Source organism: Mytilus galloprovincialis, chromosome 6 (genome assembly GCF_965363235.1).
Source record: "Mytilus galloprovincialis chromosome 6, xbMytGall1.hap1.1, whole genome shotgun sequence".
NCBI classification, from domain to species: domain Eukaryota; kingdom Metazoa; phylum Mollusca; class Bivalvia; order Mytilida; family Mytilidae; genus Mytilus; species Mytilus galloprovincialis.
Genome location: NC_134843.1, coordinates 9,250,823 through 9,267,440, shown reverse-complemented (window position 1 = coordinate 9,267,440; position 16,618 = coordinate 9,250,823). Strand labels below are relative to the sequence as shown.

The window sequence follows — 16,618 nt, the reverse complement described above, 5'->3', positions numbered from 1 at the left end:
ATACTTCAAAAATCATACGCAAACTGCACATGAATATATATATTGTCTATACCGGCAGTTGTTATACTGAATGTGTAATCACTGTTACTTCTTTGTATTCACAATGAAGAATTAAAAGGGCAGTTCGTACAGATGATATACTTTAAGACAATAAAATTAGTTAAATAGCATGAGCCTGATTAATCCTGCCAATCTGAAAACTATTTGAAACATAGATGAACTTTTAAAGTCTGTATATATCACTAAGGTTAATACGCTTTTGCAAATTGGAGGGCTAAATAGTGCATTATTTAATGCAGCTGCACTTTCAACATTCTCAGTAAGGAATGATGTAATAGTGCATACTTATTTAAAAGGCTTCATTCAAATACAGATATAATTGGTTTGAAATTATCTCTTGACAATTGATTAGGAAGTGTTTTGATATGCATCCTTTTTTTTACTTTGTAAATTCCTTGTATTTGAATGTTGTTTTTTTTTGCAATTTTAAGTGCATTTTCATCTTTGAACTCAATTAGGGACGACATCAAAAGTTCAATGAAGGATAAAAAACTTAATTCACATAGTTTTTCACTGACTCCCCACCCCCCTCTTAACTTAATTTGGAAAAAATTGATTGACCCATATGGATATATGTAAAAAAGCAATGTCGGATAACCAAATCTTGCAGCCGTTCAACCCCCCACCCCCAAACTATTTGAATTTAGTTTTTTATCTTACATTGATCTTTTGATGTCGTCCCTTAGAGATGTAACTTTTAAAAGTGACACATATATGACCTACCATGATTAAGCCATTTAAATACAGGAGATTGATTAATTATGTGTGATTAGAGTAATTTACGGTAAACTCTGAATTTTTAATGAACAAAAGGAGTTCTTCTATTTTAAGAGGGACATCTGTGGCCGAGTGGTGTAAGTAGCCAACTTCTGTATCACTAGCCTGTCAACTCTGGGGTTGTGAGTTCGAATCCCACACAGAGCAGGTGCAGATGAGTGGTGTAAGTAGCCAACTTCTGTATCACTAGCCTGTCAACTCTGGGGTTGTGAGTTCGAATCCCACACAGAGCAGGTTCAGATGAGAGTTGTAAGTAGTCAACTTATGTATCACTAGCCTTTCAACTCTGGGGTTGTGAGTTTGAATCCCATACAGGGCAAGTGCATTGAGCTCCAATCTTATCTGACTAGGAATACTGAAGGTTGTGGTTCTCTCTGGGAACACTGGCTTCCACCATCTTAAAAATGTGACTTCCATGAAATAGCACAATAGTGTTCTAAGTGGTGTTTTACACCAATTATTTAATCAATTTATTATGAGAAAAAGAGTCCATCACTTTTTTAACACCACCTACCCAAGCAAAATTAATAAGATTTAAAAGTAAATTTTGATAGTGCTTTTTTCTTTTGTTTGCCATCTTGTACAGTAAAATATTATGCAGCATTGTACTACTTTTTGTTGTTAACTATCACAGTGCAGATCTGCTACTACATTCTGCCAGAGGGCAGACTGCCATTTGCTATTGACAAGGATTTCAAGTCAAGCTGCTAGCATCACTATCTTTATACTCATACAATTAATTTTGCACTGTTAAATGTTATGTCTTTTTTAATGTTTCCTTAGGGAAAACTTTCAAAATAGATGGAAACTTTGATTTTGTAATTTTTCTCATAGCTGATGTTAGTTACTTCTACATTTGTTAGATGGTTACACTGATTACTGTAAATTCAGAAATTAATGCAATTTTTTAAGAATATAAAAATTCAATATTGCGATTACGGGAAAAGTTGCATACAGATAAATATACATTTGTGTATTAGATATCAAAATGCAAGTTTTCATTATTGTGTTACTCACTTAGATGCATTATTCACATTTATAAAAACCTGACAATAGTTTCTAGATTTATATTATCTAGTCTGATTCTCTCATCCTGGTAACATTAGTAATGATGACTACCCATTATGCCTTAGTTTGGTTTTTAGATTTTTAAAAAATTATCTAAAAACAGCCTTGTAATATTCATTCGGTATGAACAATCTGAAGAATTTACATTTTAAACAAAAAGCAGTCAGGGAAACATATGACATTACAGTTTTGATGAAATATTTAGTGGTGCATTAAAGTTTTAAGTAGAAAGTGTGATTTAATATGCTTTTAATGGAGTCTTTCACTTGAAGTAGGTCATCATTCTGTCCTACTTAATTTGATTTAGTGACATAGATTAAGTTTTACATTAGGACTCTTGATAGTGATCTACAATTGTATTGACATTCTAAAGTTTTCATATAGGGTATACTAGCATTCTCTCCTTTATAGGAGGAAAACAGTGTTGTCCAGTTTAAAGAATGCACACTGATTACTTTTATCTCTGGCTCGAGCATTTACAATTTGGTCAATTTAGTAATGTATGACATATTGACCTTCATTACATGTTTACAGGACATGATTTTCAAACGATATCAGCTTCTTTTTTTTGACAATACTCACTTTTTTTTATATCTATTTTGAGATGATTAACAGATGTATCTATGACTTTGGCCTACACAAGGGAGTACTAAAAGTTACTAATGTATTAATCCAAAGACTGATTAAGTGGTAATGAGGGTGTTATAAATGTCATCACCAATCTATATTTTTCGTGCATTTTACTACTGATTTATTATTACACCATGGTGCCATCTTTATTAGATTATATGAATTAGAATGGTTCTCTATGCAGTTTTATTAGGGATTAAAAGTGTTGAGTGCAGCACATTTTGTACGATGTATGAATGTATGGAAGTGTTTGTACTGAAAATTTGTGCACAGTCAGCAATTTTTTACAACCCTTTAAAAGAACAAATAAACCAGGAACTTACTAATTAATTAAATCTTTCTTTTCACTTATTTTGTCATAAATATTCCAATGCATTATTGTAACATTGCATGACATGGATAGCACCACCTGCACTCTTGGATATTGTGTCTCATTTGGACGTAAAACATCACTTTAAATTGCCATATGAATGTTGTCTGCCAATGAAAATGATGGAATTCTTGTGCAACTTCTATGAAATGTAATTATTGAGTGTCATGTGTCATTTATCTTTGTCCTAGAAACACTCTTTTTGTTTTTACACAATTCCTAAAAAATGCATTGACAGAATTAAACCAAACTTAGAAAGGTACTTCTTAAGTATATGAGTTCATGCACTTTTGATTTCAATTTTGGATCCACATGATTTTGGGGTTTTCCAATACCAAAACATGGGCTTACCAATTTCTGCTTATATCAGTTTGTTGATTCACAAATTCTTGAAAACGGCTTGACAGAATTAAACCCAAGTTTGACACAAATTTTATTAAAGGAAATGCAACATTATTTTACCATGCTTTTCTTAGGAACTATGAAACAGATTGATTTCAATTTTTGTCAGCAACATTGATACTGTGAGTCAGTAATATACTGACAAGATTCCATTTTATCATCATTTCCCTTCCCTTAACCCTGCACAGTCGCTCAATAATTCTCATATCAGAGCTTTGAGATGTGAGGAAAACTTATTCAATAATACAATAATTTTTATCATGCAAGATCAGTTCTTTGAAAACATCTGACACAATTTCTATGAGATTTTTTTTTGGTTAAACCTTTTTACAGTCAGCAACCTGGTACAAAATGTTTAGACATTTCTGCTGAAAGTTCAACTATCATAATAATAGAACATTTTATTAAAAAGAGTTAGATATAAATGTGCCTTAAAAAATTTCAAATGACCTTGAATCTCTGTTTTACCTTTTGTATTTTTCAACCATTTTGTGATGGTTTAAAGTTTGATGACTTATGATTTAGACGGTGTTATTCAGGAATAATTTCCGTTTCCATGTAACAGCATTAAGTCTAATGTCAATAAACTTATAAATATTAATGCAAACATATAACAATATATATAAATGTAAAGGCTATAGGTAACATGTCTATTACATTAATCAGAACAATTGGAATATAAGTAGACTGTCAAAGATCTGTACCAGCAGGAAAGTCTCTACTGTAAAACTGCATTAGGGATTAAAATGAACATTGAAATATAGAATAAAGAGACATCGCAAGCATGATAACTTTCCACTAGAGACCAATATATTAGGATGTAAAGAACTATAGGTCACTGTATGACCTTCAACCTTGAGCAATACCAATAATATAAAAAAAAAACTTTAAGGGTCTACATCAAATTTGAAAGAGATTATTATAAAAAATTAAATTTATTCTTGTATAATTACATGACATGAATGTTTCATAAGAATCTATACCTGTGATGGACTGACAGCGATTGCGAGGCATTCTATATTAAATTGTATTTCTCAATTGAATTTAACATTCATGACAAAACATGCTTCTCTTGACAGTTTTACAACAATACGTAGGAAAACACATGAACAGTTTCAATAAGTTCACAATTTAATGGTTAATTTTGTAGCATCAAAATGTAATTATAAGAATTGAATGCTTCTTTTTGTAATTTTATAGTGTTGTAAAAGCATTGATCGTTCTCACATTTTTAGTATGAAGAGCTATTTGGTCAACACTTTTACACCCCAATAAAGTTACAAAAAAACACTCAATTTTCAATCAAATTTTGTATGCACTATCTGCACTCAGAAGAAAAAGCAATGTAGTTTTGTGTTTGTAAGGCCACCTGTTCTTCAAACTTAAGGGTCAAGGTAGTTATGTCTTAAGTAGATGTAGTATTACAATAAAATACACTTATATCATCATATAATTATTATTGTATAGAAATTGTCATACAGCTGCTGGTATAATTGAAAGAGAAGTTCATAAGTATTAGGAAAGCTAGAGTAATTATACCACTTCAATGTCTGAGAGAATTGTCTGGAGAAATTAGTAAACAAACCGTGACTTCGATTGGAATTCCAAAAACATAAAAAGTTATAAACTATTGGTGCACTTAAGGATGTACTTAGGTGAGGTTAGGTGAAAATTAATAAATTAAGAAGTTAAAATTAATACTATAAATTGGTAGAGCATCAATTAAGGATAAAAAATAAGCTAAAAATATTGACAGGTCATGAACCTCCTTTTCGAGATATTTGAGATTTAAAATATGGTGGGAAAAGGCTGACCCAGACTTTTACCTTATATTTGCATTGGTATTATTAGTTCTCAAAACAAAAGAATGAAAATTAAGAATCTTCTAAAATTTTGGTAAATGACCTTTCATGAGCTATTAAATCTTATATGAAAAAATAAATGGGTGTTATGGGGCAAAATATTTTACATTGTATTGTATGGAAAAACACCAAGAAGTCTGAACATTTGACACAAATTCCAAAACCTCACCTAAGTACATCCTTAAGATTTAAAAATATAAGAATGTATTGTTATTTATAACTGTATAGAAATTAACAATTTTCAATATGCACTGCTGTTTTAGTGTATTTCAAAAACCAATTTTCAATTACCGGTAAGCTAGGCAAAAGGAATTCAAAACCATGATATTCTAAGAATTTATCCGATCATAAGAGTCCAAGTTATTTAATAAAACTCTTTATTAAGAGACAGATCAACAACTCAGTCAATAAGAAAACAAATTATCTTGCCAAAACTCAATTTTTTCTCTCAATTCTGTCTATGTTCACCAGAATTAGTTATGTAAACAGTTAGTGCAATGAAGTATTCACACAGGGATGAACAATTTCAGATTTGTTGAGCCTGAAATGGGATACAATGATGAATGTGGTCAATGCTTGTAGTTAATGTTATATTAAAAGTACAGTGTTTTGTTTAAATATATCACTGTTCACCTTTTAACTGCTAAACCTGCAGTGCTTGTAAATTAATTTTACTTTGACATTCATTGTAATGCTTTACTGTCTTTCTTCAGTGTTTTGTAAACTATTTTATGTCCTTTTTAGTATTATTTTGCTATAATGTTTGATTTTATTTAACATTTATCGTTAATAAACTCAAGAATGGAAAAATATATTGCGATGTAACAATAGAAGGCTTAGAAATAAAGGAAACATTTAGGTTTTGATGTTAAATGAATGTTTATAATTATAGATTCTATATAGATTCTCTGGTCTAATAAAATTAATGGGAAGGATTTTTAATGCTTTTATAGAATGGTATGCACTTTTATTGTTTTTATCACCATAAAACAAAACAATTGAATTAAAGGACAATAGATGATTGTTGAAGGTCATACGGTGACCTATAATTGCTGATGTCTACGTCATTTGGACTTAGGTGGGTAGCTGTCTCATTGGCAATTATACTCATCACCTTATTTTATATTTCATACCTTAATTGGTCGAAGATTAAAACAAGAACAGAAAATAGACATAACCAACAAGAAGGGATTTCTACAACCCAGAAATATATTCTTTCTGACTTTCTTCTTGGACAAATTAAATCAAACAAGTTATCTGTGATCTACTCTCACTAATGATACTCTGCCCCCTTAAAGTATAAGGTAAGCAGGTAGTTGTTGTGATGAATCTGAAAACTATATTTGGAGAGACTGACATCTTCAGAGGGTTAGTTTCCCGTAAATAGTCGCCCTTTCAGTAAGTCATCAGTCAGGAAAGCATGTGAATAAAAATTTATTGATACAACAACTTGAAACAACAGGAAACAAGAAAAGAATAGTGCTCTAAAAAAAAAAAATAATCTGGTATAAACCTTTGATATAAATTTTATAAATAGTTGACAAAATAAGGTGGCTTGAAAATGCTAGCATCACAATTTTTCATATCCATGAGACATAACTCCTTAGAAAATAAGCGATCAATGCTGATTTTGTTTTGAACAAAGTACTACACATTAATGATACAAACCTTTGATATACAGTGTAACCTGTGTTATCAGACACACTGGGGGACCAGAAAAAATGTCTGATTTTGCAGAGTGTTGAAATATTAATGTTTTTTCTGCAAGGATATGCATATTTTGGGACCATGAAAATGTGTCTGTTAAAGCTGGATTTTGGAATACCCAGGTGTTGGTTTAGGCAGGTTTCTGATGAGGACAATTAGGGTAATTTCTATGTCCAATTGTTATAAGTGTAGCTCTTCCATGAACCTCCCTTTTTTGTTTGTAAACCAGCAAACGACTGGCAATGAGATTTTTCAGAGGGGGGATTTAAACAGCCAGCATGAACGGTTGTCATATCTTGGTCAAATATTTCCAAATGCAACACATTACAGTCATAATAAATGAATTAGTAATAACATGTGCATCATTTAGGAGTTTGGAAGTGTTTTAAATTAATGAAATATAATAAATGCATGACAATTTGATAAAACTCATTATTCTGCAGGAGTCAATATATGCATGTGCAAACAAATTTTATTGGATTTAGAGCATGGGTTTTTTCACAAAGCGAAAGAAGCACGTCATATTTGAATTAGTGTTACAAAAAAGTCTTATGAATTTCATTGGTGAGTATAAATTATGCTTCAATGTTACAAAGACATCTTATGAATTTTATGTCAGCAGAAATCATAATTCAGTTCAAATGAACTACAAATAAAAATCTTGTTAGATTGATTAGTCATTACAAAATATGACATACTTTAGTGTTTCCAAAATGCCTTTCTAGGTCAGCACAAAATAAAATTTAGTGTTACAAAAAAAAAAAAAAGAAATCCGGAAAGAAATCCTTCTTAGTTAAGATATTTGGGTTACAAAATCTTCAGTAATAACCTAGAATTAATTTTTCTAAAGATAATTAACCTGAAGCTGATGGTTATGTAACTTACTTAAAGTGTAATTTTATAATCAATATAATTTGATGTGAAATGACATCTTATAATAGTCACTTCTTTAGATGGAATGAAATTGTCACTTATGTAAGGCTGATAGCTTAGGGGAAACGCAAAAGAAAAGCATAACAGATCCTTGATAAACGAAGACCAATTTTCTTTCTCTTATATAATTTTCCACAGAGAATTAACAGTTTAATGAAACTGCATCTGTCTTTGTTATGAATAATTGATGTGCAGATTGACTTTAATGTAACCTCTTTCGTAATGTGTAATTATTAAATAGAGTTATTAACTAGAATGTGGCTCACTAGAAATTGTTCTAATGATGTGAGATGGCATGTTAAAATATAATTTAATCAAGATTTGCACAAAAAGTATTAACTGATCACATAACATTTGCAGTTCTATTATGTATTGTTTTTGATTAATGATATATCATCACCTTATCCATTATCATTAACTCATTAGTTAGTGCTTTCATACTGACATGATTTGTTCATAAATTCATAAATTATTATTAAAGAATCTAAGGTTCCAACTTCCAACTCCCTCAGGCTAAGTTGACCTCAGATGAAGTAGGCTACTAGCATTCTATTTAGTTTTTTGGGGGGGTTCTTTAGCCTCTAATACTGTAGTGTATTTACATATCCTGGCTTCCAAATGTTTCAGTAATCATTCCTTATGAAGGTAAATCCACAAAAGTGCTTCAGACATCTATTTCATTTATCAACAAATTATTTTTTCATGAATTGTTTTATATGAGCCTTAATTAAAAACTACAGGAGATATTCGTTTTTTTAACCAATCGGTTTGTGAAATCTAATATATTTTCACTTTGTTATCACTTGGTATGAATGAATTTTCTTCCAATAATTCTATTTTAATTTTACAAAGAGATTAAAAAGAATTTAGTTTTTGAAACCAAACTTGCTTTGTTGGAGATGAGAAAAATCTAAGGTAGTCACCTGAATGTTCATATGTACTTTCAGGGAACTAAGTTTGCTCTTTTGTATAGGTCAATGTATCAGGACATTGTGATTGGACAAAAATACAGCTTCTACTGAACATATTTTTTAAAGCTGATGGATCTGTTAGATGTTAAGAAACACATCAATTATAAGAGGAAAACTATGGAACAACAGAAACACTGACCTGCAACATAAACAAAACACCAACATATATAGAAAAGACTATTTAAAAACACTTGCCATATTCCTGTCTAAAGGTACAGGACATTTTAAGATAAATATGGTGGCTTGAACCTGGTTTTATGACTAGCCAAACCTCCTGGTGGTAAAATTGGAATAATATAAAAGATTAGGAAGAAGAGAAAAGGGTCTATTTGAGACAGCAAACTTCACCCACACAAGACATAAAAAAGAAATTAACAAATACTAAATATGTAATGTTACGGATTTCCTTGTGTAGTTTCAATACTTAATTAATTCCATTGAACCATACAAAATAATATTTTGCACAGTCTTTCCTTTTTGTTTACAGAAATCTATCTCCTTTATGGAGGAAATATGTTTTTGTGTTGTAATGTCAAAATATTACATGACATGATGATAAACTTGTTGTTTACCAACTTTAGATAATTGTTTGTCAGCTAAAATTATCTTTAATTTGTCAGATTGATGACAATGTTATTGCACTATTGACAATTATGCAATAATTAACTATGAAAAAGGAAGCCCAAGATGTAATAATATGCTATGTTTCAACAACTGTAACAGCAGGCTGTAAAAGATGTGGGTGTTTGGATAAAAGAATGAAGATGAATTTGTATTTCATGATATGTTGAAAATAATAAGTGCTAAGACTTAATCGGAACAGTTAATTTCCATTTAATTAAAGGGCATAAGAGTCCAATCCATGTTCCCTTATTCAACTCAAATTCTAATTTTTAGCTCACCTGGCCCGAAGGGCTGATAGTGGTATATAATTGAGGAATTAGTAGTTTGCATACCTTATGGCCGTCATTGTAGAAAAATGCTTGTGACATGACTAAAAAGGCTTAAAAAATCCTGACAATGACTGTTTTCTTTCTCCATAATATTTTCCAAGAGATGATAACCCATTCACTTTCCCAGGAAAGTACAAATTTAAAGGTACATATTTGTTTACATATGTTACCTGGGTTTATAGTAAGGGAAATGACCAGTAGCTCTCATCTAATTTTGAGATAAAATGTATGGCCTGACTCTTGGTTTGTGTTTTAAGGTCTACAAGAAAAATTTCAACCTTTAAAATAGATTTGTTGTGAGAGAATATAACCAGAATGATTATTGTTGTTTATTGTCTTTAAAGTAAGGCAGTTTGATGCTGAAGATCATACCACCATACTATTCTATCGAACGCATCGCCATTGGCAAAATTGCAATAATGAGCTGCTATCATATAATCATTAAAAGAGGATTATGTTGGGAACCACATCCTGGAACCAGATTTCTTTGTTTCCGGAATAATAATTATGACAAAAGGAACAATTATTATTGTCACTTCATTCATTTTGGAACTCTGGGAACTTATAAATTTTATGTGAAAATATGAAAATGAGAAGGTCAGGGGTTAAAAAATCCACTAGCCCGACGCCCGGGACTAGATCATTTACGCCTCGGGCAATTAAAATGTGTAATCCGATATGCCCGACGGACTAGTAACAAAAAATTCTTGACGTTTCCAAAATAGAAAGTGAAAAATCCCTTCATCACTATTCTATGTTAGCCATTTCGATTCAATTAAGTCATCCGGGATTCCAATAATTTGAACTGGTTTGTACAGGTCCTGTTGTACATATATATATTTTAAAAATAGAACAAAAAACTCTGGCATGTCTGGGTGGCCTGGTATCATGTGTTGATTGCAATTCTTGTACTATAAATATCGATTTATCATACCATGGCTTGGGGTATTGTACATTGCTTATCGTGCCGAGATTTTCAATTAACGGTATTTGGGGGTATGATGTATTGATTGGTATTGACCTGTCAATAACAACTAATTTTTTTTTGTCAAGTAATTATTACCCTGCTGCTCCCTTTACACATATTTCAAAGTTAGTGGTTTGGATGTTTTCTCTTCAACCATTACATTCCAAAAGCACGTGAATGAATTAAACATAAAAAAATAAACAATTTAGATTCTTTTAAAAGTATGTGCTATTGATGATTTTTTTTAATGGCAGGAATCGTATCTCAATCATTCATTCTCGATAACTCGATAGCTTTTTGGGGATTCGCACACCAAGTGCTTTGATCTTGACCCGCTATGGACCTTTAGACCTCTTGCCCAGATTCGGGCATACACATCAAAATGACCTAGCTATGCCACTGGTCATCCAACATCATTGTTCATTAACTTTAAAAAAAAATCTTCTCCTCTGTAACTATTAGTCTAAACTAAGTCACAATCATCATAGGGTATCCAGTTTAAAAATGTGTTCAATTACCTTGACTAACAACTTGGTAAAATGGAAAAGGGAAGTTTTTTTGAAAAAAGAACAGTATTTAAATTAATTAGTGCTGAATATCTGTATTGGATTTGTCATACTTTGACCAAATTTCACTTCTAAATATTAAGCATTGACTGTATATATGAAGCAGTTAACTCTTAGGTGTACAGCTGTTGACCGAATTCAACAACAGACCTGTAACCTAGACTGGTCCGATCAGCTGTAAACAAGTTTGTTCATCTAGATGAGAAGATTATTAACAAAGACCACTGGCAGTGAAATTAATACAATGATAATGCCATAAAGCCTTGAAAGTGATCAAAATATAAGATAAATGAGCTTAATGGCAATTAAACAGATGAGACTTGCATTTATAAGTCATAATCACTAAACATAGTTGACATTACAGACAAGGCCATCCAAGGACAAATCTTGGGTATGGTGACCTAAGACAATTTCTAATTTCCTTTTTTGAAGATCTGTTTTAATAGACAGGAAGTCTGATAAATGGGGAAATTTGATTATTATTGATGTGGCTTCAGACAATTTGAACTGATGACGATCTTCTGAGCAAGAGAAGAAAACCTTCAGTATTGAAAATATTGGTTTGAATTGAAATTGATAAACTGCAAACTGCATGTCTTTGCTTTGCATGGTAAAAGTAATTACACTGATTTAAGTACCAAGTATTTGTTTTAGCATTAAACATATCCTTTTATCAAGCTTTTAGAATTAGCCAAGATCGATCATTGTATTGGCATTTCCAAAGGAGAACCAAACTTTAAAATGTAAAATCTGAGATGTTTGAGAAATGTCACTTCCCGGTGTCTAATTAGCGTGTCAGGTTTGTTAGATCACATAATTAGATGAAGAGGTTAGATAAACTCTGCAGACAATCAATTTTAAATAGTTATCATGATAATCACCCCTTTAGAATGTCTTCTCTCACAAAATTCAAGTGCCATTTCCCACTATACATTTAAGAAGATTAATTCAACTCCTTTCATCATCATGTCTGTGACATGTTGTCGTGGGCTAAACATTTAGGTATCCTACATTACATCAGCCTTGGAGGCTTTAACATTTAGGCTCAGTGTGTGATTCAAGTTCCATTTAGACATCAATAACTTTTGTCAAACCTACATTGAATTTTACACAACTTATAGACAGAAGCTATTTATGATCAAAAGACCAACAGAAAATTGATATCAAAATTTTGAAAATATTTTTATATCAATTTTCTATATTTTGATGATAAATCAACTTTATTTGTTTTGCAGTTAACATGTAGATTTAGTCGTACAATTTTTCAAACATTAATAAATTTGACAAACCTTAATGGGATTTTGTGAAACTTTTAGCAATCAAATCTTTAATTATTAGACAGAGAAAAAATCTGATTGAACATTACATGATAAAGAATGTCAAGATTTACTTCCTGTTTGCACCAACATTATTAGATGATTTTATATGTGGCTAATTTTCATGTTTTTTGCTAATAACTCAAAAATTATATCACATTTGCTAGTTCAGGCAAAATTGATCAGCAATACATGAACTACAAAACTGCCAAACATTAAGTATTGTACATAGATTACAATTTGTTTTTTTGACTAATTTTTATGTTTTTGCCTATTATCTTGAGGACTATAACACGTAAGTAGAAACTGAACACCAAAAGTAATCAGAAATACAAAATCTTAAAATAAAATTTCAACAATCACATGTAAATGCGCAACAACATGTATTCTTCAGTATTGACCATGGAACGAAGAGGAGGACATATACAACATATCTGACTATGATATTCCCTGTTATAGAAAAACTAGAAATCAAATGTTATCAGAGATGTGCAATTAATACCAAACTCCCTGATAGAAAAGGAAATAATATGAGATATTACAACACAGGCAACCTTCTATATGGTTCCTGACTTATGACAGGAAAAGGAGTTATTTTTATAAAGGCCTTTCTGAACTGTTGTTTGTATTATATGAGATGACACTTATACCCAATAGATGTTATTATTTAGTTAATAATATAACTTGATTAGATATTTGCTGATTAATTATTTTGGATTACATATTTTTTAAGAAATAGAGATCATAGATTGCCAAAGGGAACTGCTTAAAGTAATAACTAATAGGATTCAGAATAATTCATAATAATTTATTCCTGCAAGTAACCTAGCTGACTTAGGGAGTGTAAACCATAGTTGAGTTAGTTAGTTTTAAATTTACTTCTATGCTTACCACTTTAGGACCCTATTTAGTAGGATTAGTTGTCAGACCAGAAACTAGACTGATTAGCCTTTTTTCATTATTATTTTAGCTTTAAAAATACCTTGTTATAAACCATTCAGGGAAATTATTACTATGTTAATTTCAAAAGAATGAAAAATTCCAGAATGGAAATATAAAGAGTTATGATAAAAAAAAAAGTAAATTCACAAAGTTACTGAACGCTGAGGAAAAATCAAAATGGAAAGTCCCTAATCAAATGGCAAAATCCAAAGCTCATATAGTTATCAGATCAAACAAGTGTATAACAACTGTCATATATAGAAACCTTTTGTCAGCTGAAAATTTTAAGATAAAGTCAAACCTTTAATTAGGTAAAGTGAGGAACCACAGACATCAATTGATTAAGATTTAATAACAGTGGTCTATACTAAACCATAAGATAGCAGGAGATTGCAGATTTGTCATTTGTTTTCATAATGTTGGTTAAGTCATCTCTATGCAGAATATTAAAAAAGACTATTGTATGTAACCAAAAAAAAAACAACAAAAAAGTAACACCTGGAGGTCAATTATTATCTTCAACAAGAGACCCATGTCTTTATATGTCAAGCTTAAAATATCACATTGTTCTAGAAAAGTTCAGAATACATTTTACAGAGATTATAAAAGATATTCCATCAACACAAAATTCCCTGATGGACCAAAAAATAAAATTGATATATTACAAAACAGGCAAACACAAACATGGTTCCTGATTAATGACAGGAAATGGAATTATTTTTATAAAAAGCCCTTTTTTGAACTGTTGAATGTAATTTATGAGATGACACTAATACCCAATAGAAGTAACAATCCTAGTTAATAATATAACTTGATTAGATATTGGCAGATTTATTATTTTAAGAAATACATATCATAGTTTGCCCAGAAACACAACTTAAAATAAATCATTAATAGGATTTTCATATGACCTTGTGATGAAATTTAATATTACGTTGTATTTATCTAAGTTCTATGATAAATTATCTTTGCTTTATTTTAATGATTTTATATATGGCATATTTGAAAATTGATAAGAAACAGAATTTGTGTTTGATAAAGTTTACATTTTTTGTATAACTGGACCTAGAATTCCACAAACAGATATCAGCTGAGTTATATTGTAATAAACCAAATTTTACTCTGCAGATATCAGCTGTTTATCTCTGGCCTAATTTGGCAAATTAGATCTGCACATTTTTGCATACCTTTACTTAAATTTTAAGCGTACTGACAAAGACCAAAATTGAACTTAAAACTGAAATCTATTGTTTCTTCAATAGGTGGGAAGAAACAGTATAATTATTGGGATGCTGAGAGTTACCATGCAGGGCTGTCAGCAGCTGCTAGGAAGAGAGTACAGAATGCCTTTATGTCTGGAAGACTAAGAGTTGTGGTGGCTACAGTGGCATTTGGAATGGGTTTGGATAAGAGTAATGTCCGAGGAGTTATCCATTACAACATGCCCAAAAGTTTTGAAAGTTATGTCCAGGAAATTGGCAGGGCTGGAAGAGATGGAAAGCCATCACATTGCCATGTGTTTTTAGATTCAGAGGTAAGTTCTTGCTTATACACTGTTTTTTCTTTCTCAAATGGTTTTCTGTCCCATGACAGTTTAATTACTCACATGTATGTAACATAAACTGATGATACAGATTTTAGTAGTAGTAAATTGCTCAGGTCTGTTTTACCAGTCCTGCAATTTTTATGTTATAAAGATTGGGGTTTACATCCTAAACCATTAGATTATAATTAGAACCAGGAAATAGTGTTCTTACATAAACTTTCAGAACTTCCTTTGGAGTAATGCCTACACACGACATTTTTAATACATAATGGTAAAAAAGGCTTGACAACATTCATGACATATGACATTTGAGCAGTGTTATGATTAGTGAATTATGTTTAGATCTTGTTCTTATTGTTATCAAAGGTACCAGAATGATAATTAAATACAGCAGACTACATAAGACTCATCAGTGATTCTCAGATCAAAATTGTTATAAAGCTAAACAAGTACAAAGTTGAAGTGCATTGAGGACCTAAAATTCTTAAAGTTGTGCCAAATACGACTAAGGTAATCTAATCTTGGGATAAGAAAATCCTGAGTTTTTGGAAAAATTCAAAGTTTTGTATCGGGATGTGTATAAAAATGACCATATAATTGATATTCATGTCAGCACAGAAGTGCTGACTACTGGGCTGGTGATACCCTCGGGGCCGAAATGTCCACCAGCAGTGGCATCGACCCAGTTGTGTAAATTGTTATCAAAGGTACCAGGATTATAATTTAATATGGCAGACGAGCGTTTTGTCTACGTAAGACTCATCAGTGACGCTCATATCAAAATAGTTATAAAGCCAAACAGGTACAAAGTTGAAGAGCATTGAGGAATAAGGATCCAAAACTCCAAAAAGTTGTGCCAAATACGACTAAGGTAATCTATTCCTGGGATAAAAAAATCCTTAGTTTTTCGAAAAATTCAAAGTTTTGTAACAGGAAATTTATAAAAATGACCATATAATTGATATTCATGTTAACACCAAAGTGCTGACTACTGGGCTGGTGATACCCTTGGGGACAAACGTCTAAACAATTCAAAGAATTGCAAAAAATATCACTTGCAAGAAATTTTGTCAAACACTATTATTGTTATAAAAATCTAAGTAAATACTGCTTTGGAAATTAAAAGGTTGTATACTCAGTGAAGAAAGGGATACAGTTTTATGCAATTGATGAAACATAAAGATTGACTTTCACCACCATATTTTATGAGTACCATTTGTTTGATAGACCATAAATCTGCTTTATTTAACTTTGTTTTCAACAAATACCAGCTGCATAAAACTTTGCTCAGTACTCAGAGCACAAAAATCATGCTCGAAACATGAAATCCAACAATTTGATTGGTTGATTTTCGAGTCTGAGTACAAAAATCATGCTCGAAAGTTTTATGACCGTGGTCTTTTACATGAAAGCATTAATTTAGCCTTCAATCCTAATTTTAATGTAAAGGTAAGTGTCAATGTAAATTTGTGGATATAAACCAACTGGCTTCTGTATTCAAACACCATAAGTTCATAATGCAGCTATTAGTCATCATGTAAAGGTTAT

The 16,618-nt window shown here is 31.1% G+C and overlaps 1 protein-coding gene across 1 annotated transcript in view; it reads left to right on the top strand.

Moving 5' to 3' along the window:
• LOC143078879 (ATP-dependent DNA helicase Q4-like) overlaps positions 1-16,618 on the top strand; it is a 210,982-nt gene that overhangs the window by 83,053 nt on the left and 111,311 nt on the right. Inside the window, exon 15 of the mRNA XM_076253901.1 lies at positions 14,787-15,058. Within this exon, the coding sequence (XP_076110016.1) occupies positions 14,787-15,058 (272 nt within the window). The remainder of the gene's footprint in view (positions 1-14,786; positions 15,059-16,618) is intronic.